The following is a 23,708-nucleotide window of genomic DNA, read 5'->3' on the forward strand; positions in this document are numbered from 1 at the left end:
TAGATTTTGATGCAGATCATTAATCCATATTCCGTAGCGGTCGAAAACGATTCTTACTGAAACTTCCTAATGAGTTTTACAAGGTGTGCTAGCACAACAAGGTGCATCCAATTAAAAACCTATCGGTTGACGATGCAAGATGCATCGTGCATCACTAGAGAGGGATGGCCTGTCCAACCACCAAACAATTTCAATACTTAATTGGCGCAACATTTGATCAAAATTTAAGAGGTTAAATGCTAGATAAGAGACTAATTTTGATAATGTATAGGAAATATTTTATGAAACTTATTACTTCAGGTTTTATTCAAAAAATAGGAATTTATTTAAAAAAGTTAACATTAAACATTGAACATAAAAGGCAAACGGAATTAAAAGATACACAAATGAATTTAAAGCTTAATACTAACTGGCACGTTTATGCGCTCGTTCTCCATAGAAACAATAATAAGCGGCTCCTTCCCACGCCCTTCACGTCTTGGGGAACTCAATAGGCGAACTTTAATCTCTACTTCTCCACCATCAGGTGCAATATAACATTCCCTGGGACTGATCTGTACAAAGTCTGATACATTGCAGTGGACTTCGATGAGCTGCCCCGAGCGGAAGCAGTTCTTTATGGATAGTTTTGCGATGGTTCCAGCACCCAACTCAATTGAAGCAGGCTGAACGGACCAGTTTCTCTCCACGGGTAGCATTGTGGTGGTATCAGCCTCATGCAGCTCATCGACAGGCTCCAGCATATTGCTTTGTGTTGGAGTGGGAGAGTTGGCGGCACAGATCGTGCGGAACAAGACAGTTTCCTCGGCCTCTGGTAGGAACAAGAGCGAGGTCTCGGCAGACTCATCAAAATCACGATTCAGTGTCAAGGCTACGTCGATGATCTTCACGACAGTGACCAGATCCAGTATGAACTCGGGAGGCTCATTCAGCTGGCTGATGTTCCTCACAGGTTGCTCATCTGGAAAAGGACTCCATATGCTGTCCAGCATTGCGGAGGTCAGCTTCTCACGCTGCCTACCGCTCATGCGATGTACCAGATGGCGCATTCTCTGCCTGTTAGGCTCGTCACCGCAGAAGATCCGCATGTTGGCCAGCGTCACCACCTGCGAGGTCTTCTTCAATATGTTCTTCATATCCTCGCGATTCGGACGGAATATAACTTGCACCGTGCTCTCGGTATGGGGCGGTAGAATTAACTTGCTGGGACGCACCTCGAACGCTTCGCTCAGACGCAGCTTCATCAGCACTGTGGAGTCCACAGAGATGCCCACGAAGGCAGTCAGCGGTCCCTTATTCAGAAATTTAAAACTGGCCGTAAGTGGACCGGAGGAGAGCTCGCAGACGTCTCCGATGGTGAGGAAGCTGGCACCCACCGGGCCCTTGAGCAAGCCCTGAATCGAAATAGATGCATTTCCGCCGTAGCCATACAAAGGGATTTCCATTCCGGGCTGGGTGCTGTTTGCGCCCAGCGGAGCATAGAAGGACACTGCTCCAATGGCCGCTCCACAAACGGTGGGGCAGAAATTAATCACAATGCTTCGGCACTCCATGGCCTGGAGGGTAATGGTGCTGCTGTCGGTGCCGACCAGCTGAAAGCCGGGCCCCTGGATGCCTAAGCGTACGACGAGCCGCTTATCGGCCGTATTCTTCACCTGCAAGGACTTTCTCATGTCCGTTCTCAGCTTGGTGCTACCCCAGCAGAGGCTCGTGTGGGTCACTTTCAGTGGCAGCAGCTTTCCATCGCGATGGCTGAACTCGCTGGAGTTTGAGCAGCGGGAGATGCTGCGAGCACTGCCACTGGCACTAGTGCCAGCGCCTCGCCTAGGGTTTGTGAATCCGCTTGTGGAACTGGCCTCGCTGCCTGCCGGCGACGAGTTGGCTTTGCGGAGTGCTGCCCCGGGCATCAGTTGTCGGCGCTCGGAGCTGGTGGTGCTGTCCAAAAGTGGCGACGACAGGCAGCTTCTGGGCGAGCACATCGGAGAAAGATTACGGGCATTGGCCGATGCCGAAAGGGAGGGACTCTTGCCCAGACTTGGCGAAACAACAAACTCGCCTTCTGTGGACGAGGGGACAGCATCGCAGCCGTCCAAACGAGTGGAGCTCAGCGTGTTGGCGTTGGGATTGGTATTGGGGGGGAGGAGTGACCCTTTGAGAGCATGCGTCTTTTTGTTCACCGGAGTCTTGTTCTCATCCACCTCATCCCCATCTTCGTCTGTGGTCGGCAGCGGCCGCACACCGTCGCTGCTCGCTGGACTTGCAGTTCGGGGAGATGGGGATGCCTTGACGCGGCGCACACGTCTTGTAGGCGACTTCACTGGCGTCGACGGCCATTCATCTACATCGGCCTCTATGGAAATGGAATCGTTGTCCGCACGCGAAATCAAGATCTGGGGTTTGTCCGCCAGCGGACTAAGGGGTTTCCGCGACACACTTTGCTGCAGATGCTTAAAATCGGTGGAGTTCAGAATGGAGTCTGTGAAGCTCATGGTCTCCGCATGCTTGTGCGATTCACACAGTGTTCGCTCCGCATTGAAGCTGTCGTTTTCCTTATCCTCATCTGCGTACAGCTGACCCCGACCCTGACCACGGCCATGCTTCCGCAATCTGTCGACCACCTCTACAGTGGAGGTGTCCGAGTTAAAGTCCAGATCTCTCAAAGCCTTGTCTATAGCCGAGAGACTTAATATCTCTGAGTTTGAGGGAGGCCGCGCGGGTTCAGTACCGCTTTCTGACAGTACGGCACTCTGAAATTTTTTTTTCGCATTTTGCATTTTCTTCATGAGATTTTGGCCTAATTTCGACCCAAAATTGGCCTCTGTCTTGGTGTAGGTTTTGTTATCGGGCTGCGGAGTCTTTGCTCCGACAGAGCCGGGAGTTTGGGGGATGTCTTCGAGCACGGCCTGACCTGAACGGGACAGTCTGTCGGGACGCTTGTTGCTCACAATGTTCCAGATATTCTCCGAGCGTGTCTGGAAATAGTGGCCCAAGGAGAAGTCCGGATCCCCAGCCAAAACAGAGCTGAAACAGGAGAGGGTAGATTAATTAGGAAAGAATGTGGTCGTACGATTCGCATCAACTCACTTTGAAACGGATGTCTCTATGTCGGACGAGGGTGGTGGGGCTGCAATCTTCTGCATTGCCTGGTTACTCAGCGTTGCCGTGGGCATGGCAGTGAACTCCTGGGCCCAGGATATCTCGCCCAGAACCAATTTGGACTGCATCAGCTCGGCTGGTGCAAAGCTCTCATCCATGTCTTGGTTAGCTGCCGCAGATGCCGAGCCGAAGGAGAAGCCTCCGCCGCCGTTCAGACTTAAGTTGCTCAAGTCAGCGGTACGCGGCAGGCTGTGCGAGCAGTTGCAGGAAGACTCCGTCAGACTGCTCACATTCGAAGTGGAGCCTGGATTCGCCTGGCTAGCATTGTGCAGCTTCTTCTCTAGCTGACGGGCCTTTTCCACAAACGATGTTTTTATTATGTCGGCCACCGAAACCCCTTTTCTGCTCTTGTCGCTGCGGCACAGCGTCGAGCGGCCGGTGATCTCGGCTGGCTCGAAGGAAATGTTTGCGCGCTTCTGGGCTGGCGTGGGAGCGGCAAATGAGCCACTGCTGTTTAGATCGATTGTTTCATCGGTGACCAGCTCCGAGATGTTTGTGCTGTTGTTGGTCGGGACGCTCTGCCGGCCCCTTATTGATGGCTTTGCCTGACTGGAGCGCGGGCGCGACTTTTCTAGTGTCTCCATGGCTCGCAGGCGCTCTGCCCGCAGACGTTCGTGCACATTGGAGGCCTCCCTGAGACCCATGCCGCTTCCGTTCCCGCTCTTGCTGAAGCTGGACAAGTCACCAAACACTGCAAATATCAGAATTTAATTTCGCACAAATACACATTCGGTATTTTTGCTTCTCTTTACCTTTCAGATTCTCCATGCTCAATATGCCCAACGAGTTTTGGTCCATTTGGCTGCTATTTCTAGGGCTCCTATTGCCTTTATTCATCCCGTTTGACTATTTTCTCACAGTTTTAACAATAACAAAACAATTTTGCCTGCGAAAAAGGAGACGCTTGGGTTCCAAAATGGGCGCCGATATCAGTGTTGGTCAAAACGGAGCGGGAAAAATTCCAATAGATTTTCGAACAGAGTTGCACTTCAGCAAGTCGACTGTGAAAAATACCTCAGATACATATCGGTGTGGTTACATCTCTTTTGAACGGCGGCATTATTCGGCATAAGGAGGCGTGTGCTGTTAGTTGAATTTTATTGTGTGTTTCAAGGTTACAAGTAGAAACAAATCTCAAAGAGACCAACAATGGAGGCGGCACTGGATGAAATAATTGCCGGTCTGCTGTGCACAGATACCCAACGCATACACGACGTAAGCATAAAAAGCATATCCACCAGGAATCCATTTTCCGAACCTGTCCGTCCGAATTTTCCGGTCTTTTCCGCCGGCGTGATTTCTTATTCCCATTAACGTAAATATGCATAAAACAGTGGTAAGAACATGCCTATGCATAGCTTCTATTGGCATGTGGTTTCTTTTTCGTCGATACTCATAGATTTGAATAAGAGACATTTGCGTTAAAAAGCACGTTGTGCACGCTCACGCACACAGTCTCCCCTCCTGTTAATTGAAAAATTATTAATGCTGAAAATATACATATGTATGTATGCTCGTTTGTATTTGACTAGTGCACCGCCGCTTTGAGTAAGGCGTTCGAAAACCCAGAGGCACTGCCGGTGCTCTGCCAGATGCTGGTATCGACCCGCGAGACGCAAATCCGCCAGTTTGCAGTTGTCCTGATGAACAAGCGCCTTGCAAAGCTGCGCCACTGGCAGATGGTGCCGCCCGAACATCAGGCAGGGTAAGTGGATAGATTAGATGGTCTTCTATATTCTGCGGGATCTACTGACTCCTTCTGTTTGTGCCCCGCGCAGCATTAAGGCTTGCATGCTCCAGGCATTGATAAGGGAGAAGGAAAAGAGCGTAAAGAATGCCATAGCCATGCTTATTGGGACTTTAGTGCGTCATGAGGCAGACAAAAAGGACTCGTGGTTGGCCGAATTGCTGAGCTTTATTTTCGAACGCTGCAGCATGGACGATCCCAAAGAGAGTGAGCTGGGATCATCCATATTCGCCAGTCTGACCGACAGCGCCCCAGATCAATTGATCAGCCAAATGTCTGAGATTTGTCAACTCTTCTCGAGTGTGCTGATAGCCGGCCAGAGCAATGGAGATATGGCCACGCTCACTATAGCCTATATGATGCAGGGAATGTGTTCCTTGATTCCATTCATTGTCGGCCACACAAAGGCAGAGCAGACGGTTTCCAAAGTCATCCCGCTGATGCTCGCTGCTCTCCAGGCCTTTGTCCAAAAGGGAGTCCTGACAGAATTCACTATCGCCTTTGAGATCCTGGATTCCGTTGCAGAGTACGCGCCGAAACTGCTGAATAATTACATAAAGATGTTGGTTGATTTCTGTGTGGCGACGCTGAGTAACAAGCAGGTAGATGATCAAATCCGTGTTGTGGTGGTGACCTTTGTCGGTCGCATCCTCCGCGTCAAGAAGAAGGCAATCGTCAAGCAGAAACTCCTGGACCTCATCCTAGTCACCGTATTCGAGATGACGTGTAGTGAACTCGGCAACGATGATGGTTCGTAGTTCATAACTTTAAACATTGTTAGCCTTTGCTAATTGTAAACCTTTAGAGGACGACTATTTCTCGGGTACTAGCAACACGCCCATGACCGCGGCTACACAAACCCTCGATATGATGGCTCTCCAGTTGTCGCCAGAAAAGCTGATTCCACCACTTCTGCAGATTCTCGAGCCAGCTCTCCAGAGTCCGGACCCTCTGCGCCGTCGCGCCGCCTTCATGGCCATGGCCGTCATCTCCGAGGGTTGCTCGGAAGCCATCAAAAAGAAATACTTGGAAATAATGCTAAACATAATCAAGAGCGGCATCATCGATCAGGATCAAGCCGTGCGCAATTCGGCCTTCTTTGCATTGGGCCAGTTCTCCGAGTTTATGCAGCCCGAGATAGCGAAGTTCGCCCCACAGATTCTGCCCGTGCTCTTTGAGTTTCTCCACCAACTGGTTGTGGAGCTGAAGGTAGGTCTTTTCTATTGGAAAATGATCAGTCAAGTCAGTATCTATCTGTATCTTCATATATGTATTATACATTCTTGTTTGTGCTGCTTCTAAAGGCTGGCCATGGGATGGGCCATGCTCCTGCAGCAGCCCCGGCCAAAGATTCTATAATGTACACGAGTCAGTTACAGATCAAGCGCATATCGGTGCTGGCCAAGTATAGGGTGCTGTGCTCTTTCTTTGATTAATTCCTGCACTCCATCTCCACCATGCCAAAAGGGTTTCTGTTGTCCGTCTAGCTTGGGAATCTTGGGAATCCAAACACACACTTTCATATAACATTCACGTGGCACCTGCAAATTTTCTCCCGCGTCTAAAGAACACACTTTAATAAGAGCCTTGCTGAACATTTACAGATGGGCCAGCCGGAACCCACACACATGGATCGCATGTTCTATGCCCTGGAGGTTTTCTGCGAGAACCTCGAGGAAGAGATTGTGCCACATCTGCCGGTGCTGATGGATCGGTAATTTAAAAATTTTGCCCATTTTTGTGTGCATCTAGTAATCCTTGTTCACCCATTCATCCATCAGTCTGTTGGAGTGCATGGATCAGCAGAACTCTATTCATATTCGACAGCTGGCCCTGTCAACCATCTCGTCGGTTGCCACCGCATCGAAGACGAATTTGGTCCCATACTTCAGTCAGATTGTGGAGATACTGAAGATTTATCTGGTGAATGAGTGCGACGAGTCGCTCAATGAGCTACGCATTCAGGCCATCGATACACTGGCTTCTATTACCCGAACCGTTGGTAAAGAGAACTTTATTCATCTCGCCCAAGACACGATGAATTATTGCATGAATATGCTGGAGCTGGGACCAGACGATCCAGACCTAAGGCGTGCCATCTACGCCTTAATTGGTGGCATGTCCGTTGTTGTCACAAACGATATGAACACGTTCTTCCCTAAGGTTATCGAACGCATGATTCAGACGGTGGTGTCGACGGAAGATGCTTTGATAAAGCTACGAGAAGACTCGCCGACGGGCGGGCTCTTAACTGAAATCGATCTGGGCAATACCGACGATGAGGACGATGATGACGATATAGGGGAATATCAGGCGGAGAATGACTACGTCTATGAGAAGGAGGAGGCCATACTGACGCTCAAGGAGTTCGCAGTAAATTCGAGAGACGCCTTTTTCCCCTACCTCACCATGGTGTTCGAGGAGGTGTACAAAACAATAGATCATTGCCAGGATGTCATCCGCAAGGCAGCCATCGAGGCCCTATGCGCGTTTGTAATTTGCCTCCACAAGATGAACGACGGAGACGGAGTAAAGCGCGCATGCTCGATTCTCATTCCAAAGTTTATTTACCTTGTTAAGAACGACGAGGAACAGGCCGTCGTCTGTCAAATACTCGATGAGCTTGGCGAGCTCTTCAAGGCCGTGAAGACGCCGGCCTTGCCCACCCCTGATCTTGCTGAGACGGTTGTTGCCTGCATCAAAGATGTGCTGCTCAGAAATACGGCCTGCCAGTTCAATGAGCCTAGTGGCGGTGGAGATGAGGAGGAGGCCGATGAAAGCGAGTACGATGAGGCGCTCATCCAAAGTGGTGGCAATCTGGTGGCCATGATTGGCCACGCCCTCCAACCTGACACATACTCGCTGTATTTTGGACGACTGTACAATTTCTTCATTTCCAAACTGGTATGCATACAATTCAGATCACACCTACGCAGATGAATAACCATTTCATTTAATTCGATTCCATTCCTGTAGGCAAAGGCCAAGAAGAACGATGATCCAGACCAGCGTTCATTTATCTATGGCGTCCTGGCCGAATGCTTCCAATCGTTGGGACTCTGTGTGGTCACCTATTACGATTCGGTCTGTCCCTTGCTTCTAGTGGGCACCACCGACTCGTACGCCAAGGCGCGCCAAAACAGCTACTTCGGCCTGGGCGAACTGGTCTATCACGCCAAACAGAAGTCCTTTGAGTGAGTGAAAAAAAAAAACCAAACCAAATACAAGATAAATGTATTGAATTTCGCCACTTTTCAGCTCGTTTGGAGTGATTTTGCAAACCCTCTCCGATGCGATTGCCAAGGAGCAGAATGCCCCTGCCCTGGACAATATATGCGGGGCTGTGGCACGCCTGATCATAACCAATCACAATATGGTGCCCCTGGGTCATGTGTTGCCCGTATTCATGTCTAATCTGCCCCTCCGCGAGGACACTGAAGAAAATGACGTGGTGCTGAAGGCCTTCCGCGTGTTGTACATGAATACACGTGAGAGTATTCTCCCTCACATCGAGCAGATGCTGGGCATCATCTTGCATGTGCTGTTCAAGCAGGAGTTTCGCGATAATGACACCAACGCCAATGCAGTTAGTTTCATGAAGGAAATCCGTATCGAGTATCCACAGCAATTCAACAGAGTGGCCAACTCGAGTCCGGAGGTGTTCACATTCGTGCAGACCCTGTAAGCAGCACCAGCGCGGCTCTAATATCAGACCTCGCAACAAATACCTTGCTCATACACATACACATTCAAGAGAGTTCCAGGCCAAAGTTTCTTCAGTTTCGGAGTAAAAACAAATCTCATAACCTTGATGTAATCGAAGTTCAGTCAAAATTTTTCAAAAATTCTCACGTTTGTCCACACACAGTACACAGTACACGCAGTGATGTCAGTCAGTCCCAAAATATTGGGCACGTTCATAGATACACATAAAAACTCTCGAAGAAATCCATCTCGGAGATAGTACATGGAGATACACGATAGATACGAGCTAATGGAATGTTAACGAAATGTTTTTTAATTTATAATTGCAAAGCGATATGGAATAGTCTGAAATAAAATAAACGAATCAATAAAAACTAAACTAAAATGAGTTATATTTTATTCATATTCAAATCTCGGGAGAATCCTCTCCTATTTCTACCAGTGGGCACCTCGCTTAATGGCCACATCCCTTACAATGTCCGAATGATTGGCATGCAGCTTGAGACTGCCGTCCACATCGGTCCATCGCACATTGGAAGCATCATCGCCGGCCACTAGCTCCAGCTGACCCACCTGGCTGCCGTCCTCATCATGAAAGTTCAGAGCCGTTGTCTCCATCCAGGCATTGTCAGTGTTCCGAAAGTCGTCCACGTAGCCGCTATAGATATGTAGACCTTCCTTAAAAAACTTTTCCACCATATTGGCCTTGTCGGTGAAGTTGAGAGCCTCCTCCGTGAACTCTCGTTTGAGTGTAACGGTCACATTCTCGCCGGGATCCACCATGCCCCCCGGAATAGCCCACAGTTTGTTGTCTGAACGCTGAATGGCTACCATCTGAAGGATGTTCCTAAATGGGCAGAAGCAGAATAAAATGATCTAAAATCCATCAAAGTTCACTCACTTGCCGGTAGCTGCATTAGCCACGATTTGTCCATTCGCGTCGCGCTTCCAGCGTGTAACAATTGGATCAGCTGCATGATTGGGACCCCATCTGCCCAGGGAGCCACGCCCGCTCAGGCCGGTGCGTCCTATCGGGTTGCGGGGCAGGCCGTCTCTTACCTCGTAGGCACCGTGAAAGGACTCTCGATTCACCTGACCGTCGTTCTGGTTCCATTTCGGCTGGATCGTTTCACTTGGCAACGGCTCATCGGCCCAGACTTGTCCGCCAATGTGCGGCGCTGTGTACGAGGGCGGGCAGTACTCGGCATATGGCTCCGACCAAAAGACCTGCTCATCGGCAACTGGAAAACGGAGGACCCCACTACGGGGATACATACTGTTGCGGCACATCACATGCCGGAAGACTCCCGGCTTCACCATAGAGGCCATCATCTGAACGGGTGGGGATTTGGATGAGACGTGAACAGAGAACAGGATTGGTAGAAGAAACAGCACCACGAATTTCAAATTTGTCATCACGCGGCAGGAACTGCATTAAAATATTTGTAGGGTATGTCGTATGTATGTGCAAGCCGGCGAGCCTCCCCCCCTCTCTAGGTCACACACTTCCAGGTGTCTCCTTGAAAATTGCATCCCTGTGTAGTTGCCATGTAGCAAAATTAATTATATTTTGCTGAATGACCCTACATGTTTTTTAAAATAATACAATAAAAGTAAGTTATTAAAGTGCTGCTAGCTGTATTAGAACGAATATCAAAGTCAAGGAATATCTTTTCCGATCATGGCCGGGACACCTCCTAGAGTACATGGCCAAGCCAAAATCTTAAGGATCCATTTTATTATTATTTAATATGTTTAGATGTTACAAAAATTTCCGCTGAAATGCCCTGACCAACGTGTTAATTTAGATTAATCTAATCCTGGCGCAGCTGCAACTCCTGGGTTTCAATACCATCCTTGGTAATGATGTTGATCAGCACAGAGTCACCAGTGTATATGTCGCGCTCTGCGGCCGAAATGAAGGTGTCCGAGGCAACGGCCACAGCACGCTCCTTGGTTACCTCTGGGGCATCCTCGCCGTGCAGATTCATATTCTTGTAGCCAATTTGATTGTCCAGCACCGGCTGCAGCAAGGCTCCGGCTGTGCCGCCAGCACGGTAAGTGGCACGCTCGCAATGCCCAATGGGATCATAAGAGAAGACGACCCCCTTGCCGTCCTTGTCGATGCCAGCCAAAATGTTCGACACATAGTAGGGGAAGAAACGACGGTTGTACATGATAATGGAGAGCATCTGGGCCACGGCATCGGTGGTCATGGTCTTCAAGTGTGTGTGCTCGTAGTTCTGCATGCGCAACTTCATCAGGCCAGTCAGCGAGAGGGTGTCGCACCAGCAGCCCGTGGAGGCCAGCACCGTCTGGTTGGACAGCGGAAACAGTTTACTCTGTTTACGTGTGTGAATGTTGTAGCCACTGCTCAAGCGAGTGTCGGCAGCAATGACAACAAAGTCCTCGCCAGCAATGGCCACAATCGAGCTGCAAGGCGAAAATTAGCCGGAAACCACTAAACATTGCATTTTATGTGAAACTCACCCGCCATTAGACTCGTATGGTGAAAAGTCCGCATGCGAGACTCCAGGGACCTGGTAGTCTGGAAATTGCTCGATGCCTAGGTTGCTCATAATTTTACAAGTTATTTAGCGAAAAAAAAAACGTACGAATGATTTGCAAGTTTCGAGCGTTCGTTGAATACATTGGTTGATTGACTCACCCCCTTGAGACCATAACGCGTCTTAAAATATACTGGAAAATACTAAAAAATACTATGAAAAGTATAAATATTGCGAGGTGTGTGAGCTAGACGTGGTGACAAGAAAATAAGAAAATCCCATAAAGTATACGGTCTGACCTTCAAAAGTATATTCCAAAATATACCGTCTCATTTTAAAAAAATACTGACGAATAATTCATGTTCCATCCTTGTTCCTTGTTTTTGATATTCCGTGGAATATTACTAGCCATATAGAATTATCCGATAATTCTATCCGATTAATGAATCAATTTTCTACTTGACCGGCACATTGTTTTTGCCTTAATTTTTGTTGCTCAACAACAATATAGCGACTCGTATGATGGAAACCCGAGCTTAGCCCACTTAAGCCCCCTATATTTAAATAGTTCAACTACTCAAGGTAAATGGCGGAAAATATTAACAATTGTACATTCTTATAGATCCATCCTATCCTTCCCTTTAACTTGCCAAACCCCACGAATCTTTCATATGAACTGCGCTAAAATGATTACCCCCTTGGCTTATAATAGGTTAATAGTTCTCCGGCAAGCATTGAAACCATATTGCTTAATTTTGATGTTCCGTCAAATATAATAAGCTACATAGAACAGTTAGCCATGCCCACATAATTTTACCCAATAAATAAACCTATTTTCTACTTGACTGGATTATTTTAAACACTTTCTTCTATTGCATTTTGAGTAAACAGAGGTTTTAGTATAGAACTGAGGGGCATTGCAGAGATGAAATATCCCACCAAACGGCTTTCGATACTATCGACAGTTGCGCGCCAAATAGATATTGTTTGAAAGTGCCAAGGATATGAAAGCTAATTTAATATATTGATGAAATTGATCAAATATATTCATTGGACAAGCAGCACACCAGAGTGTCAACAGATCGTGATATGTTCGTTCTGAATGAATGCAAGATGCGTTTTCCAACAAACACATTTTGAAGAAAATAATTAATTTAATAATTGTATATTTATTTTTCAACAATTTGAGACAGTTTTTAAACTTAATCCTCATCTTCGTCATCAGAACTCGGCTCAGGACACATGCGGCACCTGCTCTCATTTACACCGTAGTTTACACAATATTCGCCCACACATTCGCAGCAACCATCATGGAACCATCTGTAACTGGTGGCTCCAGTCTTTAAGCATGTTTGGCGGCACTTGTTCCAGGATGTGCACTGATCCAAATAGAGTACAGTGCAGTTCACGAGGGACTCGGATAGATTATAACTGTCGTAATCATCCGTCGAAAATGAGACCACGCTCCAATTGTATGTGTAGCCATCGTTTGGAGAAGATGACATAGCTCTAAATAAGGGGGGTACTCCCTCGAATTCCTCGGTATGTGATTTCCTTTGCAGCTTCGCCAAATCGGGAAAAACACACTGAATATAAGAAAACGCAAATAGCATGTATATAATTGTTTTCATGCTGAAGAACTTATTGCAACTAAGACATTTATGTGCCCGGAGGCTGTCTTATAAGCCAGTCCACCAATTCAGGTAGAAAGTACAATTTTTGGCAGGTAGACAAAAGATTAACATCTGTCACAAAAAGAATCTCTACCTATGCTGGTTTGCAATATTTTCAAATTTTCAGTGCTAAAAACCGCTGGACCCAAGATCGACTGTTGCAATCGGAAAGCAACTCTACACCTTATGGCGACCGTTTACGGCCGGGAAATTTTGACTTCGAAGCCCAATAAAGGGATAAAACATGGGATAATATGTTTCACGGTCCAAGTAATAAATATTAAGCCGAACATTAAAATCAAGGAATAAAAATATGAATACAAACAGTTCGTCAGTATATTTACGGTATATTTTTAAACTGTGACGTATATTCCGGTATTTTTCTGAGGGTCAGCCACACTGATTTTATGTATACGCCAGCAAAGCGGCTAGCGGGAAAATTTTTCGGAGTTGAGAAAAAAGATTAATCCAATTATTCAAATATGTCTGATTATCGTTCACAATCTCGCGGCGGAGGACGCGGCGGTCAAGACTATTCAAACGACGATGATCCGCCCATGTCAAGACTCTTCATCATTTGCAATAAGGCGCATACAGAGGATGATTTCCGAGAGGCGTTCTCCGCTTACGGCGACATTGAAGATATCTGGGTGGTTAAGGACAAGCACACCCAAGAGAACAAAGGCATCGCCTATGTGAAGTTCTCCAAAACCTCCGATGCGGCAAAGGCGCAGGAGGAAATGAATGGCAAGACTATCGGAAAAATGGACAGAACCCTGAAGGTTCTGGTTGCCGCAAAGTAAGTGGTAGTCATGGAAAATTGATTTAAGTCGGACGTGTTTAATATAGTATGTGTATATAACATTTTAGCCGCAACCAAGGCTCGAATAAGTCTGAGAACGAGCAGGAAAAATACTTAAGACTGTTCATTGTAATCCCGAAGACCGCAACCGAAGACGACATACGGGACGAATTTGCCCAATGGGGCGAGGTTGAATCCGTGACCATTGTCAGGGAGAAGAACAATGGCAATCCTAAGGGATTTGGCTACGTTCGCTTCACAAAGTGCGTATGAATATGTCATTAGTCAAATAATGGTACAGATGGGACTAGTGTGTTTATTGCATTTCCACCAGATTCTATTATGCTGCCGTGGCCTTTGAGAACTGTTCGCCCAAGTACAAGGCTGTATTTGCCGAGCCCAAGGGCTCAACGCGTTCACAGCGTGATCAATACGGTCGTCCGGCCGAGGATAATCCCGTCTACAGCAATCCTGGACGTGGGAGCTCGAGCTATAATAACAATGGCGGCAGCAGTGGGGGCGGCAGCTTCAACAACGATTGGAATACTTCCACTAACAATGACATGTCCGCCTTCTTGCGCATGCAAAATGTGCCAGTTGCTCAACCGTCGTGCCTAGAGGTCACTGTCAGTAACTGCGTCAATCAGGATCAGCTTTGGCGTCTCTTCGATATTATTCCCGGCTTAGATTACTGTCAAATCATGCGCGAACGTAAGAACATATTATCTTCATGAAGAAAAACATTTACCAAGCTCTGAAATTGTTTGCAGATGGACCACGTACCAATGAAGCGATGGTGGTTTACGACAATCCCGAAGCGGCTATCTATGCAAAGTATGTCAATTTCTATATAGTGCTCGAAGGAGTTTCTTCTACCATTAATAATGTATATGCTTACAGGGACAAACTACACGGACTGGAGTACCCTATGGGCGAGCGCATCATTGTAAAAGTGAATGGCATGAGCTCTGCACGGATGGATACCTCATTCATTGACAGTACGAAAAAAGCTTCTAGGGGTAGATGCCGATACTAACATAAACAAAATTAAATTAGTTATTTTCTATAATTTCCCCATTTGGTTGTTTTACTAATTTACTAATTACTATTTGGTTATTGGTATATTGTATTTTATCTTACTTTATAATTGTTACCTATTTCAGAACGCACCAAAAAGGATGCCATATGCAATGTGCCCCTGCCTCCTGCCCAGCCTTTAGCATCACCCGATGCCCAAGTTGCCCAACGACTTTTCATTGTGCTCTCTGCGGTAGGTTTACATCTACACCTACAGCTCAAAATAAAGCAAAATCTAATTATTGTTCATGCTATTCTTTAACAGAATCTTCCACACTCCATTCTGAAGAACATATTCTCGTGCTGGAAAGGGCTCATCGATGTATATTTGCTTCCCAACAAGAACTGTGGCTACGTGAAGTACGCAGAGTGTGAAAGTGCGCAAAGGGCCATTCATGTCCTGAACGGAGCTGAAATATGCGGCACGAAAATAAAGGTACATAATAGGAATAATATTTAAACAAACATGTCTAAACGAGAATATTGTGTGGTTGGTAGGTTATGGAAGCGGAAGAGCGAAGCGGATCAGACGGTGACGATGGCGGCCGGAAGCGTTTGAGACGCAATTAAGTGTAAGTATGAACTTTACGATACTCAGAATTTTGCCTCGATGTATTAATTTAGCCATAATTGGAATGAGTGTGTGGTGCCATGGTATGAGGTAAGTCGTTAGTCTATAAACTCGATTTTAAAACTATTTAAATTATGCATACGCCTAACGCTTTTGTTCAGACAGTCTACTGATTCGTATTCGTACCAACACCCTGCGCACAATGGGGGGGATGGGCCATTGACGATGCGGTGCCTCTGACTGTGAACATAATAAGAACAAAACATTTTTATCTTTCTATTTTCACAGACCCACTGACAACAAAATGAACTTACAGAGAACTATATGTACGAGTACTTTACTAACTTGAGAAAACAGTCCAATCAAACACAGTTCAACTGACCAACAACCAACAACCAAACAACAAAACACTCAAAACGGAAAGCAACAAGAACGCAGAACCAAAAACACAAGTGCATTACTGCGATACAGACTCGGAGAACGAGAACGCAGAACGCAGAACGTCGAACGCTGACCGGAGAACGGAGGACAAACAGCCAACACGAATCCAACCGTACAATTGACTCATACATACTCAAGTGGGCTCATACAGAGTACTCGTAGAAAGACCCAGACCTTAAACGGAGCCAACGAAACCAACAAACCAACCAACCAAGCGCAAGCTTGTTAAACCAACCAACAGCTAGGGGACTATCGGATCTATCCGCAATACCGTTACGAAGCAAGCTACAAACCATACACGAACTCTGTTTACCATGTACTATTTACTAACGTATTACGACATGATAAAGAAACAAGAAATTCAATTCAATACGAGTGCAAGTCTCTATTCATCTTCGCTAATTCGCGAATTCGCGAATTAATCATGCATAAATTACATACATATATTTACAAGTATATATATGACATATTTTAATCAATATTTTATTGTGTAAGCCATTCAAATGATATTAATAAACGAAAAATCCACACAACTACATTTGTTTCAATTATATTTGTGTTTAATGCAGAAAGAAATGGATCCGATCCAGAAGGCAAAAACAATTTAGTCTCACAACGATATTGTGCAGTTTATTGTATTATTACAGAGACCAAGAATAGGTATCAGGATCGAGATATATATATATGCAAGATACCAATCATATTCATGAACTTGTCTAAAACATATCAATTTGCGATAAGGTCTTTTTTAATTACGTTTTATCTTCATATTAAATTAACGAAATAGTGTATACAAAGGCCTATACACGCATCATGTCTTCAAATACCAGCAACACTGCGACTGTTTTTTTTGTTGAACTATTTTGTTTAAGCCTTGTTCTAGCCAAAATACAATAAAAGCATGGACTAAAAACTAGCCAATCTTGAAGAAAATTTATTCATCAACGGCCTAAAAGGGTTTTAGTCAGAACTAAGGGTTTTAGTTAGCCAGAATTATTCAACAGAATCTCTAAATTGAGCAATATGAACGACTATCCTCTTTCGTTTTTTTGTGTGACCTATTTCGCTAAAACCTTTTTTACGCAAAATAAAATAAAAACAAGTGCTTAAAATAAACCAGTCAATTAGAAAATAGATTCACTAATCGGATAAAACTATGTGGGAATGGCTAAATATTCTATATAGCTAGTAATATTAAACGGAATATCAAAAACGGGGAATATGTAAAATAGAACTTGAATTCGTCAGTATATTTACGGTATATTTGTAAAATGCGACGGTATATTTCGGTATATTTTATCGATAAAATGTACAATATCTGACGATTTCTGTTTGGATTCTGTAAATTTATTAAAATAGCAAAAACAAGTTAAATTAGGTTAAAAATTTGTAAGCGGGACCTAATAATTAAGCAAAATGGATCCAGCGCTGCTTCGCGAACGCGAGGCCTTCAAAAAACGGGCAATGGCCACGCCCACGTAAGCTACTCCTTATATTTCCATGCAAATGCTGTTCCCTTGAAAATGTGCCATTCTGTGTCCTCTTCACAGCGTTGAGAAGAAAGCAAAGCCGGACCGACCTCAGCCACCGCCGATAAGCGATGACGCCAAGAGGAAAATGCGTCCGCCAACGGCTCCAAAGCTGGATGCATCTTCGTAAGTTCCAAAGGCTCTTTGTCGTGGCCATACTCAGTGTACGTTCCATTTGGAAATCATCCACTTTTAGGTACAAAACCATGTCTGGCAGCTCGCAGTACCGCTTTGGAGTGTTGGCCAAGATAGTGAAGTTTATGCGTACCCGCCACCAGGACGGTGATGATCATCCACTGCAGATTGAGGAAATTCTAGACGAGACCAACCAACTGGACATTGGCCAGTCTGTTAAGAATGTAAGCAGATGAAATATCCCCCTGGCTGTCAGAATAATGTCTTACCATCCATTGCAGTGGCTATCTGGAGAGGCGCTAAACAACAACCCAAAGATAGAAGTCAGCCCGTGTGGCACGAAGTTTAGCTTCAAGCCCGTGTACAAAATCAAAGATGGCAAAACTCTAATGCGACTGCTGAAGCAGCATGATCTGAAAGGCCTGGGTGGCATACTGATGGAGGATGTGCAGGAGTCCCTGCCCCATTGCGAGAAGGTCTTGAAAAATCGTGCAGCAGAAATACTCTTTATTATCAGGCCCATTGACAAGAAGAAAATTTTATTTTACAACGACCGAACGGCCAATTTTTCGGTGAGCTTTGTCCTACTTCTGCCTTGTGCTTCTGCTTAAATTGTTTAGCCATTCAACGAAATTCAACGAAACCCATAGGTTGACGATGAATTCCAAAAACTCTGGCGTTCGGCCACTGTTGATGCCATGGACGACGCCAAAATCGACGAATATCTCGAGAAACAAGGTAATAATGATAATGCCGAATACATATGGATAGATTCTTTGATATTCTGGTAACACATATTGTGTCCCGACAGGTATACGGTCAATGCAAGATCATGGCCTCAAGAAACCTGTTCCAAAACGCAAAAAGGCTGCCAACAAGAAGCGACAATTCAAGAAGCCCAGAGATAACGAGCATTTGGCTGATGTTCTGGAAATCTATGAGGATAATACCTTAACGCTAAAGGGCGTGAATCCTACGTAGAAATTATGTTATAGACTAGAAAATAAGGAACCCATTAAAAGAAGGTCTTTATCTTACTAATACCGAATCTTACTATGGCAGAGATATGATATAGTAATAAGATACTTATTGAAAATGATGGATAAATATGTCCTGGCAAGTGCGCAGGTACTCTCAAGCTGTTTTAATAGGTGTTAAATATGTTAAATAAAGGATTCGAGCATTTTCAATTTATGTACAATGGTATGTACAATTTATTATTATAGCAACACTATGATATGATTTTTGGATTTAATGAACAATATGGGGCTGCGAAATCCGAAACGTTTCACGAATAGTGTACATATGTGTGAAATGCGATTGTATAAAACAAAAACAGCTTTAAGAACAAGTGTTATAAATATGTTCACTTATGCACAATCTCATTGAGAACCTCGCGGGGTGCTCTAGTACGTGTTGCGGTGACTCTTTCCCTAATGATTTACGAAACCACACCAAGCCAAACGATTGCCATCTTCCAGTTCCAGTGGTTTTGAACTTAGAAATACGACATCAAGAGCAGGGAAAGATAGTTAAAAAGCAAAGACGTGTTATCTTGCCTTGTCTTGACATAACTTGCCATTCTGCGACCCCTTCCTGCTGATATTTTTGAGTGCTTCACAGTCCCGTGCAGTTGAGTGTGTGTTGGCAATCGATGCTACTGCTGCTGCTTCTGCCAAGCAAATAAATTGGCAATAGCTAAAAACAAATAGGTTCAGTCTACAGTGAAGTGCTCTCTAACACAGTCGGAATAGAGAGTAAGTACATTGAAAGACGCACCGATTGAAGAATTCAATCATCCTGTAACGCTTCAAACTACGCATTAATAATAGTATAGCATATACGATAAGGGTATACGAACTTCGACCTGCTGTTAAGACCTGCTCGTTCTTTGCTCGCTGCCACCGACGCAGAGTGGAGGCCAAAACTTGTTTTGAAATAATCAATTTCATGTACATATTCGTTTAGTATTCCCCAAGCCATTTGACGCCAGTTGACTTCGAGCTTTTCGCCTTTGAACGTTGACAATATGAAGAGGCCTGCACAACCAGTGGCCCTGCTCCTGGCCCTGGCTGCCATTGTTGTACCCATAGCCGCAAACAGATCTGAGTAAGTTATAGAAAATACATTTAAATACATGTACATACCTGTACATACATATGTACATAACTGTGCATAATTTGTTTATTTTGTATGCATGATTGGTTGGGGGCAATGTACGAGTAACTTTCCCTTTGTTTGCAATATTTTTTTGCTGCAGAGACCTGGTCTATGGCTATGAATGCCGCACTGGACTTTGCCGCAAGGTGGAGCTGAGCGAGGAGAACTTCTCCAAGGCTATCAGTCTGCCCGTCTGCAGGCTCTTCTGCGACAGCTCCATTGGCACGCTGTGGCCCAAGCCGACGGGACCGGTTCGACTGGATACACTGATGCGCCAAGTGGACATCTCGTTCATTGACTTCAATATTACTGGCATCGCACGCAAGGAAAAACTATGGAAGGCAGCGGAAAACCGGTGGATGGATATGGTGGATGCCAAGATACCCGATCGCAAGATCCTCACGAGGGGCGGCTATCGGCTCACCATCAACATCAACACCCCGGATGATGCGGCTCCTGCCAAACTTACCCTGGAAACGGACGAAAGCTATAGTCTCAACATAGACACCGATCCGTCTGGCCATGTGGTGGCTATCATAGCTGCGGCCAACTTCTTTGGTGCCCGGCATGGCCTGGAGACTCTCTCCCAACTGATTGTCTACGATGACATTCGGCGCGAGGTTCAGGTGACGGCCAACGCTTCCATCAGCGATGCTCCCAAATTCAAGTGGCGCGGCCTGCTCCTGGATACCTCTCGCAATTACTACTCCGTGAAGGCAATCAAGCGAACTCTTGGTACGTACTGGGTATTTGCGCCCCCATGAGTGCCCTTCTAATGATCTCATTGTTTGCAGATGGAATGGCCTTGGTCAAGCTGAACACCTTCCACTGGCACATTACCGACTCGCACAGCTTCCCCCTGGAGCTGCGCAAGCGACCAGAGCTATACAAGCTGGGTGCCTACTCGCCCCGCCAGGTGTATAGCCAGCGGACTGTGGCCGACATCGTGGAGTATGGTCGAGTGCGCGGAGTCCGCGTGATGCCAGAATTCGACGCCCCTGCCCATGTGGGCGAGGGATGGCAGCACAAGAACATGACGGCCTGCTTCAATGCTCAGCCCTGGAAGGATTTCTGCGTGGAGCCACCTTGTGGACAGCTGGATCCCACTGCGGAGGGGCTCTATGATGTGCTAGAGGACATTTACGCCGAGATGTGGGAGCTCTTCAGCCCAGATATTTTCCACATGGGCGGCGACGAGGTATCCACCAGTTGCTGGAACAGCAGTCTGCCAATCCGCCAATGGATGAAGGATCAGGGCTGGGGCCTGGAGACTGCTGATTTCATGCGCCTGTGGGGACACTTCCAGACCGAGGCCCTTAAACGGGTGGACATTGTGGCCAACGGATCACAAACGCCTATCATTCTGTGGACCAGTCATCTCACGGAGGAGCCTTTTATCGATGAGTACTTGAACCCGGAGCGTTATATTATCCAGATTTGGACGACGGGCGGCGATCCTCATGTGAAGAAAATACTAGAGCGGGGCTTCAAGACAATTGTCTCAAACTACGATGCCCTCTACTTGGACTGCGGCGGAGCTGGATGGGTGAGCGACGGCAACAACTGGTGCTCCCCCTACATTGGATGGCAGAAGGTGTATGACAACAGCATGTCGGCCATTGCCGGCGACTACGAGCATCATGTGCTGGGCGCCGAGGCAGCCATTTGGTCCGAGCAAATCGATGAGCATACCCTGGACAACAGGTTCTGGCCGCGGGCCAGTGCTCTGGCCGAACGCCTCTGGTCGAATCCCGCCGAGAGCTGGAAACAGGCCGAGTCGCGTCTGCTGCTCCACCGGGAGCGGCTGGTGGAGAACGGCCTGGGCGCCGAGGCCCTGCAGCCCCAATGGTGTCTTCAGAATGAACGCGAATGCCCCATTGACGCGTATGATGCACAAGCTTGATTAGCGATAAACCATTCTTTGATTACAGTCCATATTCTTGTAGCAATAGTCTGTACGGGCGCACAGGGCATCGGTTGGTGACCCGCCATCTCGGCTTACTGCTCGCCGTACCTCTCTCTATCCGTCGCCTAAAATAAATTGCAGCCCAGAAAGTGACCTTACGCAAGTGACTTGTCGTTTATTTAGTATTCTATAAATGAGATTATACGTGTGTCATTATGTATTAAAACGGGATGAGGCGGTGGGCGATGGCCTCTGCCTCCGACATAATCCTTGTGGACTTTGAATATGTTGTACGTATGGATTTAAATACTAAAAGAAGCGGTTTCCTACATGCAGCAAACAATGGATGACTCTCTATTCGTTCCACTCCTCCTCGTTGCGCCCGAACTTGTAGACCAAACTGGCGAACAATATGAAGACATTCTGTAGAAGTAGGGCGACGCCTAGCCAGGCCTCTTTCTTATCTAATAGGAGCAATTACTGATTATTCTATTGTTCTCACTTGACAAAAGTTTTTCTCTTACCATTGTTTATGAAATCATCAATCATCACCCAAATGGCAGCAATGATTGAGGCGAAGCCCATTACAAAGCCAATAAGGAGCCACAGTTTGGCAATCCTGGCTCCGGACTCCGACGAGTTATCCTCTGAAATCTAAACAGAACGAACCGTAAAAACAGTGACTCATTTTATCTATACACTGTGTGTTGTGGCTCGCTCATTCTTACATGCTCTCCTTTGACGGCGTTCACCATACAGAAGCTGATGGTGCCGAATATGCCTATAAAGACATGTCCTGTGGTAATTTGATGACCGCCGTCGCCAGACATGGCATCGATTAGGATCCACCATCCTGCAAAGAACTGAAAAAAAAAACTTCCACAATTACAAAAGTCTAGTTTTTGCGGTGGTATTGCATACCAGTAGGCCAGCTACAAGCGAGGAATTTTTATTCCTAGAGGTGTCTGATGTGAACCATTCCCAGACTTTCTCAAACACGCCCATTATTGTACTTAGAACGTAGTTAAAATAATTTATTTTATTTTGCACTTTCGGTCGAGATATGACAACAATGGCTTAGAGATGTGGAGTGCTCGATATTCGACTTCTATAAATTCGAAGTCGCTATCGATGGTCGCTACAGTCGACTATCGATAGCATCCATCCATCCATGTTGTTGCTGCGAAACACGTGCGAGTGCCAAAACATTGACTAAGTATTTAAAACATGAAGAAAACGGTGGAAGAAAGTTCTTCAGAATCGGAGGAGCTCCTTGCCGAGAACTCTGAGGAGTCTGAAGACGAAAGTGAACCGGATTTAGGAGCCAGCTCAACGGAGTCCGATGAAGACGACGACGACGACGCGGCGGAATCCTCCGACGATGAGGAGACAGGCACAACAACCAAGACCCGAGCAGAGATCATCGAAGAAAAGATTCAAAACAAGTATGAGAAACTTAAAGGCACGCGTCTTTATGTCCGCTTTCCGAAGAAGATACCAATAGATGAGCAGGAGTTCCAGGCCAATGTCAAGTCCCTCCACCCCCTGGTATCCAAATCGACAAAGCCGCGCCAGAAGCACGCTCGTTTCTGTCTGGTTGATTTTAAATCGCAGGAAGACCGCGATCAGGCTTTTGAAGATATAAAAAAATCGATAGAAACGGATCCTGCGTTTAAGGGGATTTTCGTCTCCCTACCGAAGACCGATTCTGATGAGTTTGTGAACGAACTTGTGACCAAACAGCAGCTCTCCGTGGAGAACAAGAGGACCAAATCCCTGATGAAGCGTGAAGCGAAGAAGGGCCAACGCAAGGGTAACTTCACATCGTCTGTCGTCATCACCAATCTGCCCAAGACGAGCTCTGTGGCGCAGGTGCGCCAGCTGTTCGAGAATGCCGTTGACATACAAATCAAGCCGGGCAAGGGAAAATTCCGGGAGTTTAGTGCGGCCACAGTAACCCTGCCCACCACATTCGATGCACGCAAGGCCATCAAACAGGACCTCAGTCTGGCCGGCACCAAGCTGCAGCTACGCTTCAACGCCAAACAGCAGAAACGCAAGCCGAAAGATAAGCTCAAGCGTAAAGCAGAAAGCGGGGAAGCCCCCCGAGTACCGAAAAAGTTGAAGAAACTTAATGCAAACTAGCATTTAATGTATATATTCTAAGAACTCGTATAAATAAATTTTTTTGACCCGAATCTGATGCGTATTTTAATTATTTTTCAAACGAGGACACAATTTAATTTAAAATATTTATTATCGTACACGATATACAGACATACATATGTATAGATATATT

At 46.1% G+C, this 23,708-nt stretch overlaps 10 protein-coding genes across 13 annotated transcripts; 5 read left to right on the forward strand and 5 right to left on the reverse strand.

Moving 5' to 3' along the window:
• Positions 1-295: 295 nt before the first annotated feature.
• On the reverse strand, positions 296-4,047 carry LOC6599759. Its single transcript, XM_026991504.1, has 3 exons — positions 3,909-4,047; positions 3,085-3,847; positions 296-3,021 (listed from the first exon to the last, which is right to left on the reverse strand). The coding sequence occupies exons 1-3, from the start codon at positions 3,991-3,993 to the stop codon at positions 393-395; spliced, it is 3,477 nt and encodes a 1,158-aa protein (XP_026847305.1). The 5' UTR covers positions 3,994-4,047; the 3' UTR covers positions 296-392.
• Positions 4,048-4,239: 192 nt separating this feature from the next.
• On the forward strand, positions 4,240-8,987 carry LOC6599758 (importin-4). Its single transcript, XM_002024842.2, has 8 exons — positions 4,240-4,371; positions 4,689-4,861; positions 4,935-5,653; positions 5,709-6,112; positions 6,508-6,617; positions 6,685-7,807; positions 7,880-8,097; positions 8,162-8,987. Exons 1-8 carry the CDS (start codon positions 4,306-4,308, stop codon positions 8,586-8,588), a joined length of 3,240 nt encoding a protein of 1,079 aa, XP_002024878.1. The 5' UTR covers positions 4,240-4,305; the 3' UTR covers positions 8,589-8,987.
• Positions 8,984-10,042, reverse strand: LOC6599757 (ADP-ribose pyrophosphatase, mitochondrial). Its single transcript, XM_002024841.2, has 2 exons — positions 9,510-10,042; positions 8,984-9,455 (listed from the first exon to the last, which is right to left on the reverse strand). Exons 1-2 carry the CDS (start codon positions 10,022-10,024, stop codon positions 9,044-9,046), a joined length of 927 nt encoding a protein of 308 aa, XP_002024877.1. The 5' UTR covers positions 10,025-10,042; the 3' UTR covers positions 8,984-9,043.
• Positions 10,043-10,323: 281 nt separating this feature from the next.
• On the reverse strand, positions 10,324-11,222 carry LOC6599789 (proteasome subunit beta type-1). Its single transcript, XM_002024840.2, has 2 exons — positions 11,099-11,222; positions 10,324-11,041 (listed from the first exon to the last, which is right to left on the reverse strand). The coding sequence occupies exons 1-2, from the start codon at positions 11,185-11,187 to the stop codon at positions 10,423-10,425; spliced, it is 708 nt and encodes a 235-aa protein (XP_002024876.1). The 5' UTR covers positions 11,188-11,222; the 3' UTR covers positions 10,324-10,422.
• A 1,095-nt stretch (positions 11,223-12,317) lies between these two features.
• LOC6599788 (protein twisted gastrulation) lies at positions 12,318-13,003 on the reverse strand. The gene has a single exon (XM_002024839.2). It carries the CDS (start codon positions 12,744-12,746, stop codon positions 12,318-12,320), a length of 429 nt encoding a protein of 142 aa, XP_002024875.2. The 5' UTR covers positions 12,747-13,003.
• Positions 13,004-13,233: 230 nt separating this feature from the next.
• On the forward strand, positions 13,234-16,049 carry LOC6599787 (RNA-binding protein 45). Of its 3 annotated transcripts, none has more exons than XM_026991485.1 (9): positions 13,234-13,587; positions 13,659-13,853; positions 13,925-14,301; positions 14,361-14,424; positions 14,491-14,609; positions 14,754-14,860; positions 14,933-15,103; positions 15,166-15,239; positions 15,292-16,049. In XM_026991485.1, the coding sequence occupies exons 1-8, from the start codon at positions 13,271-13,273 to the stop codon at positions 15,235-15,237; spliced, it is 1,422 nt and encodes a 473-aa protein (XP_026847286.1). In that variant the 5' UTR covers positions 13,234-13,270; the 3' UTR covers positions 15,238-15,239; positions 15,292-16,049. The 3 variants fall into 3 exon arrangements, with proteins under 3 accessions (XP_026847286.1, XP_026847285.1, XP_002024874.1); XM_026991484.1 differs by having other exon boundaries at positions 15,527-16,049; XM_002024838.2 differs by having other exon boundaries at positions 13,235-13,587; positions 14,491-14,588; positions 15,527-16,049.
• A 998-nt stretch (positions 16,050-17,047) lies between these two features.
• Positions 17,048-18,537, forward strand: LOC6599786 (general transcription factor IIE subunit 2). Its single transcript, XM_002024837.2, has 6 exons — positions 17,048-17,157; positions 17,230-17,334; positions 17,405-17,567; positions 17,625-17,915; positions 17,994-18,081; positions 18,155-18,537. The coding sequence occupies exons 1-6, from the start codon at positions 17,096-17,098 to the stop codon at positions 18,322-18,324; spliced, it is 879 nt and encodes a 292-aa protein (XP_002024873.1). The 5' UTR covers positions 17,048-17,095; the 3' UTR covers positions 18,325-18,537.
• A 518-nt stretch (positions 18,538-19,055) lies between these two features.
• Positions 19,056-21,567, forward strand: LOC6599785 (chitooligosaccharidolytic beta-N-acetylglucosaminidase). 2 transcript variants are annotated; one of them, XM_026991478.1, is made up of 4 exons: positions 19,056-19,100; positions 19,312-19,452; positions 19,604-20,238; positions 20,298-21,567. In XM_026991478.1, the coding sequence occupies exons 2-4, from the start codon at positions 19,373-19,375 to the stop codon at positions 21,404-21,406; spliced, it is 1,824 nt and encodes a 607-aa protein (XP_026847279.1). In that variant the 5' UTR covers positions 19,056-19,100; positions 19,312-19,372; the 3' UTR covers positions 21,407-21,567. The 2 variants fall into 2 exon arrangements, with proteins under 2 accessions (XP_026847279.1, XP_002024872.1); XM_002024836.2 differs by lacking the exon at positions 19,056-19,100 and having other exon boundaries at positions 19,258-19,452.
• Positions 21,560-22,440, reverse strand: LOC6599784 (transmembrane protein 50A). Its single transcript, XM_002024835.2, has 4 exons — positions 22,331-22,440; positions 22,138-22,272; positions 21,934-22,063; positions 21,560-21,873 (listed from the first exon to the last, which is right to left on the reverse strand). The coding sequence occupies exons 1-4, from the start codon at positions 22,412-22,414 to the stop codon at positions 21,764-21,766; spliced, it is 459 nt and encodes a 152-aa protein (XP_002024871.1). The 5' UTR covers positions 22,415-22,440; the 3' UTR covers positions 21,560-21,763.
• A 181-nt stretch (positions 22,441-22,621) lies between these two features.
• LOC6599783 (nucleolin 2) lies at positions 22,622-23,607 on the forward strand. The gene has a single exon (XM_002024834.2). It carries the CDS (start codon positions 22,637-22,639, stop codon positions 23,552-23,554), a length of 918 nt encoding a protein of 305 aa, XP_002024870.1. The 5' UTR covers positions 22,622-22,636; the 3' UTR covers positions 23,555-23,607.
• The last annotated feature ends 101 nt before the right edge of the window (positions 23,608-23,708 follow it).

The sequence above is a fragment of the Drosophila persimilis genome, unplaced genomic scaffold, assembly GCF_003286085.1.
Source record: "Drosophila persimilis strain 14011-0111.01,24,50 unplaced genomic scaffold, DperRS2 tig00000676-arrow-arrow-pilon, whole genome shotgun sequence".
Classification (NCBI taxonomy): domain Eukaryota; kingdom Metazoa; phylum Arthropoda; class Insecta; order Diptera; family Drosophilidae; genus Drosophila; species Drosophila persimilis.

Excerpts from the sequence above, each read along its gene's own strand:
- LOC6599759 (XM_026991504.1), bottom strand. The coding sequence starts at position 3,993 with ATGAATAAAGGCAATAGGAGCCCTAGAAATAGCAGCCAAATGGACCAA. Across the intron at positions 3,848-3,908 it reads GAGCATGGAGAATCTGAAAG|TGTTTGGTGACTTGTCCAGC; the intron begins GTAAAGAGAAGC and ends TGATATTTGCAG. Across the intron at positions 3,022-3,084 it reads ATAGAGACATCCGTTTCAAA|CTCTGTTTTGGCTGGGGATC; the intron begins GTGAGTTGATGC and ends CTCCTGTTTCAG.
- LOC6599758 (XM_002024842.2), top strand. The coding sequence starts at position 4,306 with ATGGAGGCGGCACTGGATGAAATAATTGCCGGTCTGCTGTGCACAGAT. Across the intron at positions 6,113-6,507 it reads AACTGGTTGTGGAGCTGAAG|ATGGGCCAGCCGGAACCCAC; the intron begins GTAGGTCTTTTC and ends GAACATTTACAG. Across the intron at positions 6,618-6,684 it reads CTGCCGGTGCTGATGGATCG|TCTGTTGGAGTGCATGGATC; the intron begins GTAATTTAAAAA and ends TTCATCCATCAG.
- LOC6599757 (XM_002024841.2), bottom strand. The coding sequence starts at position 10,024 with ATGACAAATTTGAAATTCGTGGTGCTGTTTCTTCTACCAATCCTGTTC. Across the intron at positions 9,456-9,509 it reads GCTAATGCAGCTACCGGCAA|GAACATCCTTCAGATGGTAG; the intron begins GTGAGTGAACTT and ends CTGCCCATTTAG.
- LOC6599789 (XM_002024840.2), bottom strand. The coding sequence starts at position 11,187 with ATGAGCAACCTAGGCATCGAGCAATTTCCAGACTACCAGGTCCCTGGA. Across the intron at positions 11,042-11,098 it reads CCATACGAGTCTAATGGCGG|CTCGATTGTGGCCATTGCTG; the intron begins GTGAGTTTCACA and ends TTCGCCTTGCAG.
- LOC6599788 (XM_002024839.2), bottom strand. The coding sequence starts at position 12,746 with ATGAAAACAATTATATACATGCTATTTGCGTTTTCTTATATTCAGTGT.
- LOC6599787 (XM_026991485.1), top strand. The coding sequence starts at position 13,271 with ATGTCTGATTATCGTTCACAATCTCGCGGCGGAGGACGCGGCGGTCAA. Across the intron at positions 13,588-13,658 it reads AAGGTTCTGGTTGCCGCAAA|CCGCAACCAAGGCTCGAATA; the intron begins GTAAGTGGTAGT and ends ATAACATTTTAG. Across the intron at positions 14,610-14,753 it reads TACGAAAAAAGCTTCTAGGG|AACGCACCAAAAAGGATGCC; the intron begins GTAGATGCCGAT and ends TACCTATTTCAG.
- LOC6599786 (XM_002024837.2), top strand. The coding sequence starts at position 17,096 with ATGGATCCAGCGCTGCTTCGCGAACGCGAGGCCTTCAAAAAACGGGCA. Across the intron at positions 17,568-17,624 it reads TTGGCCAGTCTGTTAAGAAT|TGGCTATCTGGAGAGGCGCT; the intron begins GTAAGCAGATGA and ends CATCCATTGCAG. Across the intron at positions 18,082-18,154 it reads CGAATATCTCGAGAAACAAG|GTATACGGTCAATGCAAGAT; the intron begins GTAATAATGATA and ends GTGTCCCGACAG.
- LOC6599785 (XM_026991478.1), top strand. The coding sequence starts at position 19,373 with ATGAAGAGGCCTGCACAACCAGTGGCCCTGCTCCTGGCCCTGGCTGCC. Across the intron at positions 19,453-19,603 it reads ATAGCCGCAAACAGATCTGA|AGACCTGGTCTATGGCTATG; the intron begins GTAAGTTATAGA and ends TTTTTGCTGCAG. Across the intron at positions 20,239-20,297 it reads GGCAATCAAGCGAACTCTTG|ATGGAATGGCCTTGGTCAAG; the intron begins GTACGTACTGGG and ends CATTGTTTGCAG.
- LOC6599784 (XM_002024835.2), bottom strand. The coding sequence starts at position 22,414 with ATGGGCGTGTTTGAGAAAGTCTGGGAATGGTTCACATCAGACACCTCT. Across the intron at positions 22,064-22,137 it reads ACGCCGTCAAAGGAGAGCAT|ATTTCAGAGGATAACTCGTC; the intron begins GTAAGAATGAGC and ends CGTTCTGTTTAG. Across the intron at positions 21,874-21,933 it reads TGATGATTTCATAAACAATG|ATAAGAAAGAGGCCTGGCTA; the intron begins GTAAGAGAAAAA and ends TGCTCCTATTAG.
- LOC6599783 (XM_002024834.2), top strand. The coding sequence starts at position 22,637 with ATGAAGAAAACGGTGGAAGAAAGTTCTTCAGAATCGGAGGAGCTCCTT.